The sequence below is a fragment of the Coffea arabica genome, chromosome 11e, assembly GCF_036785885.1.
Source record: "Coffea arabica cultivar ET-39 chromosome 11e, Coffea Arabica ET-39 HiFi, whole genome shotgun sequence".
NCBI classification, from domain to species: Eukaryota; Viridiplantae; Streptophyta; class Magnoliopsida; order Gentianales; family Rubiaceae; genus Coffea; species Coffea arabica.
Window position 1 is genome coordinate 62,317,227 of NC_092331.1, and position 16,856 is coordinate 62,334,082.

Sequence of the window (16,856 nt, forward strand, 5' to 3'; positions counted from 1 at the left end):
CTTGGCATGAATCTTCACGTGCCATTCCCTGGATGTATTAGGAATTATTATTACTGCGTGCGTTCCCAAATTTTTCTGTCAACCTTTTTCTTCCTCCTCTTCTTCTTCTTTTTCTAACTTTCCTTTTTCGCACAAACATGTGGATAGATTCTTTTTCCTTCCAGCATTCCAATGGCCACATTTGACTTTGGGCCTTATCGTTTTGTTTCGTTTCCCACATGTTTATTCCATCATCATCACTATCAGTACTATATATATACAGTACGTTTGCTTAGCTACTGGATCTCATAATAATACTTACAAGAGCATGTTTATTTATTCTACATAACACATCCACTTTTGAGTAGAGAAATTAAGGGTGGTTGCACACACATGTAATCATGCATATAAATATATGCATAGCATAGGATGTGACCTGCGGGGGAAGCTGATGGATCGATGCATATATACATACGATACATGGAATGTGGACTTAGCTGTATGGAGGGAAATTGAAAGAGGGAGGGGGAACTGGGAACTGGGAAGGGGTGTTTTAGGCGCATAGCAGCATGGCTCCCTCATCAGTGGATTTGATGGTGCCACGCTGTGTGCGACTCAAAACACTCTTCTTTCCGATTTCTCTCATCATTCTTTCTTTGTGCAGAAGATATGATCATCAACCCATTTACATTTCTTGATAAACTACTCCCAAGTCCTCTATCTCTCTCGAACATATCAAATTTACATTTCTCACCTTGAATGTGATATGTATAGGAGAATATGCAGGCGTACGTGATGCCCCTCAAATGTTTCTATTTTCTTTCTTTCTTTCTTTCTCCTGGTAATGTTTCCTTTCCCTCAAGCTTATTTATAAGCAGATCTCACGTTATAAGATGGAGTTCGTCAATCCTTGTGTTGCTTTCAAGATTTTATGGCAGTACCTTATTGTGTACGGGAGTTTCATGTTAATTGGTTCGTCATCCCTGTTGTTTCTTTTCTTTTTCTTCTTCCCGCAAGTTCGTCACCCACCCAAATCCAAATCCTTCAAAGAAATTCGTGTATATTATATATATATATATATATATATATGGGATTTAATATACATATTCATTTATATGTATATAAAGAAATTCGTGTGTATATATATGTGTATGTATGTATATGGTGGCTATGGGATTTAATCGGTTTGATTTAACTTACTTTTTATCATTACCGTACTACTAATTCCACCTCCATTTTTTTATTATAAAAATTTTTACCCCCTCGAATCAGAATCTCTCAAGGGTCGCAGCTAGCTACCATTGAAGTCATGCAATCAAAACTCAGCAGACGACTTCTCTTCCGTGTTTTTATATATTTTTTTTCCCGGTAAGACGAATCTAATCTAACAAAAAGATAACTGTAAAAGTCTCAAGCGCAAGCCCCACGTGAATAGGCTGGTGGTTGGCGCCTCCTCCTCGGGACCGTCAGGTTCTGGGATCGAACCTCCGCAGCAACATCAGTTCCGCCGTGCATTTAACGTGCTAGGTCTGATTGGGGCGTCAGGCCGGGTCGGAGTGGGATTAGTCGGGCCGCCTTTACGAAATTGACCCGGACACCCACTTCGTCGACAAAAAAAAAAAAAAAAGTCTCAAGCGCAACTACTGCTTCAATTGGTTTCGACCGGTTATATGGTAATATTGGTCAATTTGAGGGGGGTTTCGGTGGTTGAGTGGACGGGTTATGCTGCAATTTGAATGAAGTTGTTGGCGGGGGTATTGACTCTGATCAAAGTTAGTGGATGCTGAGTTGTTGCTTTTTTGGTGTTGAATTTTTAGGCGGATTTATGGATAGAGCTTGCTTATCAGATTAGCTAGGCGAAAGAATTTACTTGTTGGTAGCATAGCAGAGCTGACTACCCATGTTGATTTGTTATAAGCATTTTGTTTATTTACTACTTTTTAGCATTTGGGTTCTTTGAATATGATCTGCCCATCCGAAAAGAATGTAATGGGGCTTGTTTGGAAGTGAAGTTTTTGACCAAGTTTTTTAGCTATTAGTTTTTTAACAACTTTTGCTACAAGGACCCCAAAAAACTTATCAAAGTTTTTTACTTACACACTTCAAAATAATACACAAAAAACTTTCCCTTCAACTTTTCTTCTTTTTCCTCCCCCACCCAACCGGCCACCACCGCTTCCGGCGCCGGTAACTATTCCGGCAAACTTTTGCCGGCCTTCCTCTTCTTTTTTTTTCTCTCCCTCCCCTCCCCCTTTAACCGATATGTTGGTTTCCAAAATCTCTTTTTTCTTTTTTTTTTTCTTTCTCCCTCCCCCATCCCCTCTTTCCCTCTGCCTTTCCCCGCCACCTTCCCCCTCCCACAACTTGGGGAGAAGGAAAATTGCAAAAAAAAAAATTACACTCGGCTGTTGCTGCTTATTCTGCCGGCAAGATAAGGAGAGGAGAGGGAGATGGAACATTGGAAAAAAAAATCATTTCTATTGCTGCAAAACTCATGTGCAAAACTCAGGTGGCGGGGGAGCTTTTGCAAGAGTGGGGGAGAGGGAGGGGTGGCGAGGGAGCTTTTGCAGGGGCGAGGGAAGGGGGTTGCGGGCAGAGGGAGAGGAAGGGGGTGACGGGGCAGAGGGGGAAGGCGGGGCAGAGGGGAGGAGAAGGGTGGCGGGAGGTGGCATTGGTGGAGTTGCTGTTGAAGGTGGCGGAGGTAACGAGGATGGGGGAGGGGGAAGGAAGAAGAAGAGAGGAAAGAAAAGAAAAAGGAAAGAAAGAAAGAGAAAAAGAAAGAGAAAGAAAAAAAGAAAAAAAAAAGTTTTTCACCCTACAAAAACTTCTACAAAATTTTTTCAAAAACTTATACAATGCACTACAGTAAAGTTTTAGACAAACTCCCAAAAAACTTAGGTTCCAAACAGGCCCCTTGTAATTCAATAGTTCTCGAATGCCTTAATATGATCAAAGGGACGGATTTGAAATATTGTGGTTGAAATCTATTATTAGTTCACTAAATCTTAATCCAAGAGTCATGGTTTAGACAGCACATCCACCAACCAGATTATGAGTTAATTAAGTTAATATAAACCCATTGGACCTCAATGAACTAAATAAACTCTCACTTTTTTTTTTCCGGGTAAAGGCCTAAAAAGGCCGAAATCTTTTGAGTTCACCTGGCCCATTAACATAGACCAGCAAAAGCAACGAAGGAGAGATGTTCCACTTGTTGGATCAACAGAAAGTTACTTGGCGAAAAGAAGGCAGAACACCTCACCCCCTTTCTTCTTATTTATTTATATATAATATAATATATATAATATAATACAAGGTAGAGGTGGCTGTTTGTCATGTCGGACAAGCTAGAGATGGAGATTTGAGAAGGGACCGTGTGTAGAAGAATGTTATACAAACCGAGAGAGAGCATCACAACGAACTAACTAAAGCAGAAGCAGAGGGGTTGGAGGTGATCGGGTGATGGTGCCGCTGCCTCAAACTGCAGAGTGCAAATGCCTTCCTTCACCCTGTACCCTGTACCTGTAGTGGTGCTGCTGCTGCTGCTACTACTGCTCTGTTGATTTTTTCCCACCCTTTTTCAAGCCCCAAAATTCACTCGCTCGGGGCTCTCTCCTGCATCACCAGCTTGATTGAATTCTACTGGTATCTGTTTGTAAGTGACTGTATCATATGCACGTCTGCCAAATCCCCTCTGTTACCGTACCGTATCACTGCCGGACTATTCTTTGCAGCGTGCCTTCGTCTTCTTGTTAACTGCTACTATTGGTTAAGTACAAGTACTACTTAATTCTTCTCTCAGACTGTTTTTCTTGTCGTCTTTGGCTCTGCATCGTTTCTACTATTTATATTTTTAACATAAGAGTGAGCGGTTGTGTAGTAGTACTACTTACAACATCGAGGCTGTTGGGGAGTTCTTTTGAGCTGGAAGAAGAGGAAATATGTTTGGGATAATCAGCCACAAGTTGGTTGCCAGTACTGCTGGAGGATCTCCAGGACAGCCGGTTAGTTTGATTCGTATAACGTGGGCCGTCCCTCTCTCTCTCTCTCTCTCTTCTCTGTTGGCTCTTCACCATTTTTTTTCCCTTTTCTTTTCAAGATTCTCAGAGCTGCGGTTTTAGCTATGATGAGCAACTACTCCACCGCGACTAAACAGGTACCTTGGGACTTTCTCTGTCATCTATGATCAACTCGTTGTACAGTATAGCTGCTACTCCTTTGCATTTCTTCTTCCATGGATACACTGCGTAAGATACTCTTTATTTGATTCCTATAGCAATTCTCACTTGCGAACATATTATTCCCTTTTTCTACTTTTTGGCTGCAAATTCCCCCTCCCCCCCCCCCCCCCCCTTTCTTCCCCTTTTCTCTTTCCTCTTTTTAAATCCTTGTACTTTGAATGAGGACTACAAACTTGTAAGTGCATCAAAGGTCCCGCTTTTTGTTCCTGTTTCTTCGTCGTTCTAATTTCTTCAGTTGCTTGGGTATAAATATTGTCCATTCTCCTTGAGTTACTATTTGGCTACTTGTGCGGTGCAGGAAAGAGTTAGTACTTTATTAGTGTCTTGTGCATCACAATTGTGATAATTACCGTTAGTGCAGATAATGGTTAGAGAAGCTCTAAATTCTGCCCTAGATGAGGAAATGGCGGCTGATCCCACTGTATTTCTGATGGGGGAAGAGGTATATATATGTATCAGAAGTGGTAATGTGTTAACTTAATGATAGTTGATCTTTTCAAGTCTCTGTTCTTATTCTCTTCCTATGTGCTTCAGGTTGGGGAGTATGAAGGTGCCTACAAGGTTCGATTTGTTAACTCTCCACTTACTCCGGTTCTCTATCTCTCACAATATTTTATCCCACTGGATCTCAATCTCTGTCTGTTGTTTTAAAATAGCCAAGTCATCGAATCACTTGTAGCTTCCTGCTTGTTGCAGGTTTCGAAAGGACTCCTTCGCAAATATGGACCTCAAAGAGTTGTTGATACTCCAATTACCGAGGTTCCTTTTTCCATACTTGGCTTCTGAATCAAAGTAAACAGCAATTTGACCCACAATTCTACACACTGCTGCAAGAGAATATGCTAACATATCAATCTATTCTTTTTGTGATGATTCTGCATGCTAACATGTCTGTCTATTCTTCTTGTGATGATTCTCAATATCGGAAGGTTATTTTTTTCGGACATATGTTGTCAATTAGTAGTATTTCTACAACTGAGGCCCCAAGGAAAACCAGCAAACGGAAGATTAAAAGGGCCTTAACTTTATTATGAAGCATTCAAGATCTTCATTATCCAATTTGCAGGCTGGTTTTACTGGTATCGGAGTCGGTGCTTCATGTCACGGGCTTAGGCCTATTGTCGAGTTTATGACATTCAATTTTGCAATGCAGGTGCGGTTATGAAGTGGCGAAATTATTTACATTGAATATTTGATTAATATGCTACTTTTACAGGCACTCCGGTATCAAATACTTGCATTAACGAATTGAGTTTGATGCTTTAATTGCAAATGGGTTGGACATTAGGTTACCATGGAACTTTTTGATCAACACCTCAGTGCAAGCTTATTTTTGGATTGCAGGCAATTGATCATATTATTAATTCTGCTGCAAAAACGAACTACATGTCTGCTGGCAATATAAACGTCCCTATTGTTTTTAGAGGACCAAATGGCCCTGCTGCAGGGGTGGGTGCCCAGCATTCGCAGGTATTTTTGCTACCAAGTTGCTATCACCTATCAAAATCTTTTACAGTATGTTTGATCGACTAAAACATTTTGGAAAAAGTAGCGTTACTCGTAGGTGGAGCCATTGGGGCTAAGTTTAACATGTTAAGTCATGTGCTAAGTTGAAAGCTTTTACACGGATAGAGCTAATGAAGCTCTATTTTTTGATGGTTGTCCTTGAAAACATGAAGTGCTACCACTGCGTGGTTTTTTGATTTCGCTAATATCTCATAAAGCATGACGTAACGTGCATCTTAAAATCACTGTGTGAGAATGTATGACTGTCATTTAATTAAAATCTGTTTTGTAGATTTCTTCCCATTGGTACAGCTCGTGCCCTGGATTGAAAGTGTTAGCTCCATACTCATCTGAAGATGCTCGTGGGCTTCTGAAGACTGCAATCAGAGATCCTGATCCTGTTGTTTTTCTTGAAAATGAGTTGTTGTGAGTTAGACATTCACTACTACTACTACTGCCAGGATTATCATAGACTGGATATCATGTTTTGACATTCTTGTGCTGCTACATTTGAGCATATCAGGTATGGTGAATCTTTCCCTGTTTCAGACGAAGTTCTGGATTCCAGCTTCTGTCTCCCCATTGGCAAAGCTAAGGTCTGTTTCTAAATGGCCTATCATTGCGGTAGATGGTTGATATTTTCCTTATTTTCTAATTCATTAGTCGGAAATATTCTGTGTCAAACTAAATAGATTGAGAAAGAAGGAAAGGATGTCACAATTACAGCCTTCTCTAGAATGGTGGGCTACGCTCTGAAGGTCTGTGCTCTGACTTGCCTTATACATATAATGCATATTTGCTCCTTCAGCTCTGGTGTTAGGAACTAATAGAACGTGTTGATTGTTTAGGCTGCTGAAATTCTTGAGAAGGAAGACCTCGAGGCAGAGGTACGTGAGATGATTAAAATCCAACTGAGATGCAAAAACTGGTTTAAGCATATAGATATTTATGCCTGCTTTTGCTGTCTGGTATTGATAAAAAGGTGATAAATCTCCGCTCAATTCGGCCGCTGGATAGGTCCTTAATTAACAATTCAGTCAGGAAAACAAACAGACTTGTGACGGTTGAGGAAGGGTTCCCTCAACACGGTGTAGGCGCTGAGATTTGGTTGGGTCCTCTCTCCTTGTCTGGTCTTGGGCGCAACTTAAGTTGTGATGCATCATATTTCTTCTTGGAGTGTAGTTGATGCATTTTCTCTTCTCTTCAACAGTGCCTCGGTTGTGGAGGAGAATTTCAATTATCTGGACGCTCCAGTTGAGAGGATAAGTGGTGCTGACGCTCCCATGCCTTATGCGGCCAATCTTGAGAGGCTTGCTCTTCCACAGGTTCTCATCGCATAAATGTCACCTGTCCAGTTCCCTTCCAACTTCGGGATGATGTGTTTTTTTTCGTTTTAAGCTTTATTTATGCAATCTTTTTTTGACGCACAGGTTGAAGACGTGGTTCGAGCAGCCAGGAGAGCGTGCTATAGATCTGTACCCACCGCTACGACAGCTTAGTAAGCTGTTGTTTGGAGGTGTGGGATCCATCATCCATCCCAAATAGAGAATAAAGAGACATTCGGCTTCTCCTTTTGGTGTTTACGTCGTCGGAATTGGCTTTCTTCATGGATTTGGCTGTTAGTTTTGGTTTTGTATGTTGTGTGGCATAGCATTTTATTAAAAAAATAATAATAATAAACTAAACTAATTCTGAGTTCTTCTGATCCGGAAGGTGGGTTCTGAGGCGGGCCTATTTTAAACTGTCAGCATGGCTAAATAGGTGGGCTTTGAGACGGGCCCGATCTGCTGTTGGTTGTAAAGCGAGTTGAAATGTATAAAGCCTTTATGAAAAAAAAAGCCTTACAACAGAAGGCCCAGCCTATTAGCCTGCTAGATTTTTTTATTTTTTATTTTTTTTGTGTAGAATGAAGTCAGAATGGAATGAACCTAGGTAGGTATGTCTTTTAGAGTAATAGGCTGCTCACCGGAGCGGTTACAGATTACCTGGCTTGATCGTCTGAGTCAGTTTGGTCCCTCCTTTAGATAGGTAAGAGGAGAAGTAAGAATGGTGTACACCCCTTTGTTGATCTAGAAAATCATTACGTACAGATTTTCACGCTCACCTCTGCCCTTGAAAAAATTTAACACCCTTTCTTTGTATTCTCGTCTATGATTGAATTTTTCAAGGTTCACATTCAATCAGTAGTAGTATTTAAAAAGGAGAAGAACGCGTCAGTGATTGTGCGGCAAATTGACGAAAATGCTACTGTAGCGAAGGAATGAGATTTGAGGAGACATATCTTGCGCAATGGAGAGGTCACAGTATGTCGTTGATGAATTTCTTTGAATTCTTGATTGTCTGCTAATTTGCTTGAAACGAGCATGAATGAAGTTGTAATAAAAGAGGCAAACAAATTAAAATAGAATAAAAAGGCCACAGTCTCATCGAATTTGCAGCTGTGGGACAAGAATAGCTGTTAAGTGTCACGATCGAAGATGCTGACGGGAAGATAGAAACAAAGAGGGTAAACAGAAAAAAAAAAAAAAGAAAAAAAGGGACGATGGCAGATTCCCTGCTCCGAACCATTCGAACGGAAAGAGAATAAAGAGATCAAAATGGTGGGAAGCTCAACTGCTAAATACAAATGAGGCAGCAGCATGCAGTTAGTCTATCCTGGACGGGTTTCATTTCATAATTCACATAATGGTATCCTGTCTGTCCCCGTATTAGAAATATATTTTATCCGCGAGAGAAATTATTTTAGTACTAATAAAGAAACATAAAAAGAAACAAGCAGGAAACACAGATGAGAAGGACTTCACTCACTGTATTTTCCTTGGTACCACAACGCTATGGATCGACGACACCTCTCTGTATTTTTCTGAGAGTCTCTCTCGTTCTTTCTGGCTCCATCTATCCCTTTCTATGGTGCTCAGTTCAACAGTTCTACTCTTAGGTCCTTTCTGCTTAGATTCCTTTTGATCATCTGCCGTGCGAACTGAAAGAAAGCTGAGCTTCCTTTAAAATTTGTTTTGTCCTCCCCATTGTCAAATCTCTCTCACGCTCTCCTCCTCCTGCTGCTCCTGCTGCTTATTATTATTAACCTAGCTTGCTTTCGTCCAATGAATTCCCTCTTTCCGTTCTCCAACAATTAAACAGCTCATGCATGTGTTGGAGCGGTGGACCACCAATTCTCTCTTCTCTTTTGAGCTTCAAATTTATATTCTCTGTACGGGATTCTAATTTCTACCCTTTTCACTGGGCAAACAAAGAAGATCCCACATTCACAAATAAACTACTACTATTACTATATGGATTCTTCCTAATCCCTAATGAATGAATGCCCCTTGCCTTTTTATTGGAGTAAACGGCATTTGCTTTTTTTTTTTTTTTTTTTTTGGGCTTGCTGCACCAAAACAGCTTCCTTGTGTTTTTGTTTTACCTCTTTCTCTCTAATAAGGTATGTTAAGTGTTTGGTTGCAAGGAAAGGATTAATCCAAATATGCCTATTGAGCGTGTTTTGTTTCTTACGTAGGCAGAAGGGATTAATCCAAATGAAGAACAATAACGGATATCCAAATGAACAAATCACAGATAAAATCAGAAACACTGCTAAACGCAAGGTGATTGCATGCACTCTTGTAAACTTTAAGGGCGAACATAGAAAAGTCAAGCTTTATAGGTGGTACTACACGATTATATTAGTGTGTTTGGATCGTAAATTATTTGAGATATTTTTACCGTAGTACTTTTTGTGATGTGATGTATGTAAGATAAAAAGATATATTAAAAATCGTAATGGTAATATAAGCAAATATATTTAAACAAATAATCTTCTGTCCAAACACACTCTATTATAGTTATTCGCTGCGAGATTGGCAGTAAAAAATTACTAGTGCTACTAGACAAACAAGATGGGAAAATTAGAAAGAGGGGTCATACATTTCACAAGTTGGTCATATTATTTATTTTTTAGAAAAAAAAATGAAAAAAAGGTTCAAGTTCATATTTTCTTTCTTTCATTTTCAAGAAGCCACCTCACTCACCATATGACATGAGCAAACCTGAAATACAGTAGTACTACTAACTAAACACCTCTACCAAGATCAAATAAGCAGCAGCCAGCCACTTGTTTCCAAAACTTGGTTTAATAATATCAATGACGAGCTTTATGCTACTACGTTAATAGTAGTATTATCGTGCGAAAACGTTTGAGCCTATAGATCCAATCGAAGTTAGCAATTTGGTACCACCGCATGGGTCAACGGAAATATAAGTAGTAAGTAATAAAGGAGGAGGAAACAGACAGCACCAAAGCATTCTCATTTGATCCTGAAATACCAATTAAATTGTTGGGACAAATGGGAAGAAATGGAAATGAAAACAACAATTACGTCTCACTCACTACTGCAGATCATAATCAGCACTATAACAGTAAGCAGTTGACCCGATGGCCAGTGAGACTGATGTGGGATCCAGAATTACAATAAAGATAAAAGGGGAAAAGAAAAAAAAGGACGACCATTTATTAGTAAAAGAACATGAGAAAAGTTGAGTTCTGCTGCTTTTTTTTTTTTTAAAAAAAAAAATAATAATAAATTTCTGCTTAGCGCTACTACTCCAACCCAAAAAAAAAAAAAAAAAAAAAAGAGAGGAGGAGGGTCCAAATTCCAGAAAATTCACATTTGAGAACGACGTTGATAAATAGCATTTGAGAACAAAAACAAAATATATAAAAAGAAAAAAGAGACGAAAAAGGCCCCCGGCGGGGGGAGGGGTGGTGGTGTGTGGGCTCATGGAGATGCATTTTCGGATCGATCAAAATGGAGAAGTTGACCAAAACACTTGGGGCAATCTTGAACCTGTTTTGGGAGCATGAAGTACATGAAACAGCTCTTGCAACCAGCTACCACCAGTACTTGGGGTTTGTCGTGGTGGATGTTGGTCTCAGCAGTGAGATGACGATGACGATGACGGGGAGTAGCACCAGAAGGAGAAGAATTGGAATTGGAATTGGAGTAGCGGCGGCGGCATTGCTGCTGTCTAGAAGAAGTTGAAGGAGACGACTCCTCCGTGGACGACCCTTCGCTCTCGTACCAGCTACCATCCTCATCCTCCTCCTCTGACCATGATAAACCTAAACCCCCATTCCTCACATGCTGCATTTCTGGATTTGTCCTTGGATCCTCTTGTGATTTCATCCCTGTCCTCCAGTTAATATAGTACACCTCCCCACTCTACATTACAAACCCCATCCAAAATTCAACAAAAAATTAATTAAACAAATGACCACATAATGCATGATAGAATTAATCAACAGCAGACAACCCGAAAAGCAAGGAAAATGCAACACACACTTACTTACATTTTGTTATCCTGTCCTATATATCAAAACAAAATCCCCCCTTCAAAGTAAACAGTACAACAACAAAAATGCTGAGTACCTACTAGAGTAATTTTTATCTGTTGTTTATAAGATGTAAGGAGAAAGAAAAGTTCTATGCCCTTTTCCAAAGTTTTGGCCTTTGCATCCCAGTTTGCCAAGTCAAAAGGGAGAGAGAGAGGAAAAACAAAAAAAAAAAAAAAAAAGGCCCTGGGCCGATGAATGAATGAACAATGAGACAATAAATATAAGACCATTTAAGAGGGAGGGTAACAAGAGTAGTTGGAGGTACCATGTAACAGACTTATAGCATACTCATTAGTGAGTGCAAGATCTGTCAAAAGAATTTTATGCAATTAATGTGGAACCAACTATTAAGGAAGAAAAGGACGACGACATGGTACGTGAACAATGATAGGACTGATGATGAATCATGAATGGTTGTTGGTGTTACCTTTAAATCGAGGCATTGCTCCCAATAGTAAGGCAGCCGGATATCAGAATGGAGCTCTAACGCGTTGTCCGGGAAATCAAGATTTATGGTGGAATCTGACGTCGAGGACCGGCCAGCAGCCACAAACCCTGCTGGGCCTCCTATGATGCCTGCACTAGCAGTGTCGCTGCTGTTGCTGCTGCTGCTGCTGCTGCTGCTTTGGTGATGGTTTAAAGAACAATTTCGAAGGGATCTCTCAATGGATGCAGTGATCGTTCCCTTGTTTGGAGCTGTCATGTTTGCCCAATTGCCCTTCACTATATATACACTATTGCTGCTACCCCCTAATTAAACCAATTGACCATACGTACTATTGGCGATCAAGAGTGGCAATTGACTGACAAGGGAGGTTTGATTTAGCAAAGAATGGACCCAGACCGAGCCCTGAGGTTATATAACTAAGCGGAAGAAGGTGGAGAAGAAGAAACAGAACAGAGTCTCTTTCTTTCTTTCTTTCTTTCTTTCTTTTTCAAATAACAATAATAACAGTCCAGGTTAGAAATAGCAGTAAGTAGTAAGCAGTAAAGAGAGAGAGAGAGAGAGAGGTAGAGATGGGATAGGAGTATGTATGAAAGAGGACCTCCTTTTCCGGAGCACCGGAACGAAGGAATCGGAGAGTCACTCTTATTGGGCTGGGAATGGAGGACTCAAAATGCGAATGCGCGTGGGGGAATCTTTCAAAAGCGAATCAGGTACTCCTCCCTCAACAGGGCTGTCCCACCCCACGTCTCCTCTGTAAGTGTGAACCCCCTCGACCCAGTCCCAAAACCACAGCCCACTTTCCCCTCCTTTTTTAGTTTATTTTTTTTGGGTCCTGCACCACACATTTTATCCATTTTACGCGCTGCGCTGTGCCGCGGCACGCGACCACACCTCCTCACCATCATTTCTTTTTTTCTTTTTTTTTTGGGAAAAATTACTAATTATTGATGCTTTCTTCCCCCGATCAAAACACATTCTACTGCCCCAGAAACTAGATGGGACCTATTTAATTAAGCCGATTAGGAAGATAAAATTAGTATAAGCGTTTATGATACCGATTATTTTATTTTATTTTTTGGGGGGCAAATACAAAATGAGTTATCCAAACAAGAAGAATTGGTTGGGGCTGGACGCAGATGATTAGATAAAGGAGGAGGAGGAGGAGGAGGTAAGACCTGCATGTACTACTGTAGGCAGATAAGGTCCACTGATTTTTTTCAATTAAACATTTTCATGTAGGAAAAAGAAATATGTGTTGGTTGAAAACCTTCTCCTATTTTTATTTATTTATTGACGTTAAAAGTAAACGAAATATGATATTGATTATTATATCTATACAGACATAAGATTCCTTGTAAGTGAGTAAGACAGAGAATGAGTCGTCAAAGCCAATAATAGCTTTTGATATGCTTAACTGTGTGTCATACATACCTGTAGCACAACTCACTTAGTCGCGGCGCAAATGACACTGGTGCTACTCTCCTCTTTTTTCTTTTTCTTTTTCTTTTTCTTTTTGAGATTTTGATACATACTTGTCTTCTTTTCTTTTCTTTTTTTAATGTTGTATTTGCAGTTCGAGTTTGCAACGTGAGAAAGGATGAGTAGTGCGCAGCCTGTGGTATTTCATATTTGGCGTCGTGAGAGATATATATATATATATATATATATATACACATACATACACACAAACACATACAGAAGATGAAAGAAGGGCAGAGGAACGAATGTTTGAGAACCGATGAAAATGCGATTACCGAAAAGAATGCCGGGTCTTTCTTTCGAGTTTCAAGGAAGAGATAATTTACTACGACCGCACTTGATCTGCCTTCGTTTTTTTTTAAATATATATATATATATATATATATTATTTTTCTGGGGCGGGGCAAGGGTAAGGGTGGAAATCGCAAAGGGTGGAGTGGCCTTCCATCTTTTTCGACGGGGACTTTGGTTGGAGTTGGCCCATACATACGTGTCACCCCCGCTGCTAATATTCTGTCATTACTGTTCCAAAAAAAACAACACAAAACCTAAAGATATGCTGCAGATGTTGGCTGGGAAATCTTAGAGGAAATTGGACGATGCCTTTCGGATGAGAAGGGAAGAGGGAGGCAGATTCTTATGCCTTTCGGCCTGGATACTTGTACAAGATTTTTTTTTTTTTTTTTTTATCACCTTATTTCAGGTCTGTAAAGGTTGATACTACTAATATTAATTATTCTCTTTTCTGTTTATAAGATGATAAAACAATTCAATAAACTTTCATATTCGAAGTCAGACTCGCACGTACAATTCTTTCATTTCTTCATTTCATGCCTGGATTTGAACACTACTAGTACTAGTGTATTCTTTTGGCGTCAATTACTACATGGCGGTGGTGGTATGCCAGCTTTAAATGGTCTCCGTCGGTCACGCGAAATTTAGAGAATACGCACGCCAGCGTGAATGATTTTGCTTTTTATCTTTCCATTCGCTAAGGGTTTGTTCTTGGTTAATTATTTTAACTGATTTTACATTTTGATCTTGAATAATCAATTTTTGTGATGTTCTCGGTTGTTTTTGTATTCTGATTATAAAACTTTTTTTAATAACAAAAAAAAATGTTGAAATCTATAACCATCCCAGGAGTAGGTTTTGCTGGTCTTGATTATTCTCTATAATCAATTTCCAAGGTCAGATTTTAGGAGCATTACTATGTTCTCTGATTTCATCGCTTTTATATTTATTTGTTTGCTTATTTTTCCTCTCATACTTGGTTCCTTTATGTTTCGTAGTACTATAAAATATACTCCATAAGACAAAGCGACTGGAGATTTTGCTCTTAAAAGTTAAAAGGTCTAGTCTAGGTCTGACATTTTCAATGAGAGACCATAAATAGCTTGAGTTGTCCAGGGACTGGGAGATGTGTTACGAGCTCGATCCGTGTGGAAATGCACCGTGTGTGTTTGGATAGCACAAATATCTCAAATAATATTTCGCTTGCATCATAAATACATTTTTCAATCCACCTTTTTATATTCCTAATTATCTTTTTATCTCACATACATCACATCACATCACATCACAAAAAAGTGCTACAGTAATTATTCCAAATAATATTTCAAATAATACTCTATCCAAACAAATATAGGTTCCGGTGAATAAAAAAAAAACACGAGCATTTTCTTTCCATATGGTTGAGACGTCGAATTTAAAAAAAAAAAAAAAACAAGAATAAATCAGTTGAAGGAGGAAATAGCAAGTCAAGTTGGTTCTTCCATAAATATTTTTTGTGCTTCTCTCCCATGAAACTTTGGGCAATGCTGGAAATTACAAAACCTTGGGCTGCATAAGTTTTTTGCTGGCACAGGCCTAAAATTGGCCCAAGAGAAAAGGTGGCGGTATTAAGCAAGTAGTGCTACTAATAAAGCTCAACAGGCAGAATGCATTGGACAATTCATATGTTTGTGAGATGTGGACCGGGTCTGTGACAAAGGGCTGTAGCTTTCAAGAATAGTAAAAAACGGCTACTAAATGCAGAGAAAGAACAAAGAAGCGCAACCGAGGAGGGTATGGCAGGACGCTTTAGCACTTGACTCCCTCTTTCTCCCTCCTTCAACTGTTGCTGCATGCATGCTTCCGAGTCCGACTCACTACTCAGTCCTGAATCTGATTCTGATTCTGATCCTGATTCTGATTCTTCCTTCTCCTCCTCCTCCTCATTGATAATTACATTTTCATTTTACAGCATCCTACTATTGTTTTCTTCTCTCTCTGACTGCACTCCTTCTGCCTATTACCCCTTTTTATTTTAATTGTTTCTCTTTTTTCTATTAATGTAATTGCAATTGAAAAGCCAAGCTCCCACTCTAGAATCCTCAAACGTTTAGGTTGTGCCCGGGATCTGTCTATTGTAGGCACCGTCCATCGTACCTACCGTAGGTAAAGCGCGGCCTGGCGACACGTAATGCTCTGCATCATTGCAAGTGAGTCAGTCAGTGGTCTGAAACATACTGGTAGTACAAGAGAACCAAGAGCAGTCAAAGGCCACGCGCATGATGACGAGGGAAGGGAACTACTGGATTACAAAGCGTAAAAAACTAGTACTCCGCTACCAAGAAAGGAATGCATTTACCAATAAAAAAAGAACAAAGAAATGCTTCGTCGTAAAATTTGTTGGGAATGTCTCTGCAATTTGCAGGAGGGACCGACGTTGAAATAACACCTACAATTGTTGAAACCATTTTCTACTCCTCCCTCAAAACTACTCATGAACTCTAAATGATTTCAATGACTATAATCAAAAAATTTTACAAATATTTTTCCTATTAACTACACATACATACATTAGTATGTGCCTTGCACACTAGTTATATATAATAGGACAACAAGCTTTGGTGTAAATAATTCGTACCAATTATTCTTAGTAAAGTGAAATGTACCGTAAAAATGAAATTTTGTACCGGAAAACAAATAAATCATGCTATTAATTGAAAAGGAGTATGTCGACGCTGGAAAAAAGTGATTTATCACTAATAAAGTAGTAATTAACCAACAACCTTTTGGCTTTGGATCGTTAGCCGCCACCAAAGACTTTAAATTTTTGTGTGATAGGAAATCAAGGGTTCAAAAATTGCCTTCGATCAATATTCCACTAAATGTGATTTCTTTTAAATTCATACGAATGTGTAGTGCATCCGTCTGATTCGATAGTAGTTCAGTCGTCGTTAGTTTCTTTAGGTCCCATTGAACCTCTCCCCCTAGTGTAGGTTAGAGTAGGAGTAGGTTAGATTAACTGATAAATAATAATAATAATAATAATAAAGTATTAGTTGTAAATATTTTTAATAGTAAAAGTAGTGAAGGTTTCATTACTTCAAAACATTTTATCTAACCAATCATACTTAAATGCGCCATGCAAAATTTCTTACAAAAATATTACGCATCACATGGGAAACATACTTGATGTTTAGTTATTTGTGCGCCTGGTGCGTGAATGCACGCCACAAAACAATCGGCGATTGGGCACCATCCACCGTGTCAATTGGTCGTTTGTACACGTGACGCCAATCCGGGATGCCCAAAACTATGCTAGTGCTAAGTGGTAAACAGGGATGGTTCTGACCCAAAAAAAAAGAAAAAAGTGGTGAACAGGGATGGTGTCCGCATACGATCAAACTGCTGCAAAATCCAAACCCATGTTTTTAAATTCAGACCATACCGATCGATTCGACTGATTAAATCGAAAATCAGCTAGACTTTCGGTCTGAGTTCATTCAAAAAATATCCAAAATAAAAATCGGTCAAAAGCGGG

At 39.5% G+C, this 16,856-nt stretch overlaps 2 protein-coding genes across 7 annotated transcripts; one reads left to right on the forward strand and one right to left on the reverse strand.

Moving 5' to 3' along the window:
* Positions 1-3,278: 3,278 nt before the first annotated feature.
* LOC113719556 (pyruvate dehydrogenase E1 component subunit beta-1, mitochondrial-like) lies at positions 3,279-7,829 on the forward strand. 6 transcript variants are annotated; one of them, XM_072072393.1, is made up of 15 exons: positions 3,280-3,758; positions 3,860-3,983; positions 4,079-4,135; positions 4,582-4,662; positions 4,755-4,811; positions 4,917-4,979; positions 5,287-5,373; positions 5,565-5,690; positions 6,019-6,152; positions 6,250-6,322; positions 6,419-6,484; positions 6,575-6,613; positions 6,709-6,833; positions 6,937-7,051; positions 7,157-7,829. In XM_072072393.1, the coding sequence occupies exons 2-15, from the start codon at positions 3,921-3,923 to the stop codon at positions 7,223-7,225; spliced, it is 1,155 nt and encodes a 384-aa protein (XP_071928494.1). In that variant the 5' UTR covers positions 3,280-3,758; positions 3,860-3,920; the 3' UTR covers positions 7,226-7,829. The 6 variants fall into 6 exon arrangements, with proteins under 6 accessions (XP_071928497.1, XP_071928494.1, XP_071928495.1 ...); XM_072072394.1 differs by having other exon boundaries at positions 3,280-3,747; XM_072072391.1 differs by having other exon boundaries at positions 3,280-3,983.
* Positions 7,830-10,376: 2,547 nt separating this feature from the next.
* Positions 10,377-12,255, reverse strand: LOC113718818 (protein CURLY FLAG LEAF 1). Its single transcript, XM_027243733.2, has 2 exons — positions 11,546-12,255; positions 10,377-10,945 (listed from the first exon to the last, which is right to left on the reverse strand). The coding sequence occupies exons 1-2, from the start codon at positions 11,819-11,821 to the stop codon at positions 10,502-10,504; spliced, it is 720 nt and encodes a 239-aa protein (XP_027099534.1). The 5' UTR covers positions 11,822-12,255; the 3' UTR covers positions 10,377-10,501.
* Between the last annotated feature and the right edge of the window lie 4,601 nt (positions 12,256-16,856).

Excerpts from the sequence above, each read along its gene's own strand:
- LOC113718818 (XM_027243733.2), bottom strand. The coding sequence starts at position 11,821 with ATGACAGCTCCAAACAAGGGAACGATCACTGCATCCATTGAGAGATCC. Across the intron at positions 10,946-11,545 it reads AGCAATGCCTCGATTTAAAG|AGTGGGGAGGTGTACTATAT; the intron begins GTAACACCAACA and ends TTTGTAATGTAG.
- LOC113719556 (XM_072072391.1), top strand. The coding sequence starts at position 3,921 with ATGTTTGGGATAATCAGCCACAAGTTGGTTGCCAGTACTGCTGGAGGA. Across the intron at positions 3,984-4,078 it reads GAGGATCTCCAGGACAGCCG|ATTCTCAGAGCTGCGGTTTT; the intron begins GTTAGTTTGATT and ends TTTCTTTTCAAG. Across the intron at positions 6,323-6,418 it reads TCCCCATTGGCAAAGCTAAG|ATTGAGAAAGAAGGAAAGGA; the intron begins GTCTGTTTCTAA and ends CAAACTAAATAG.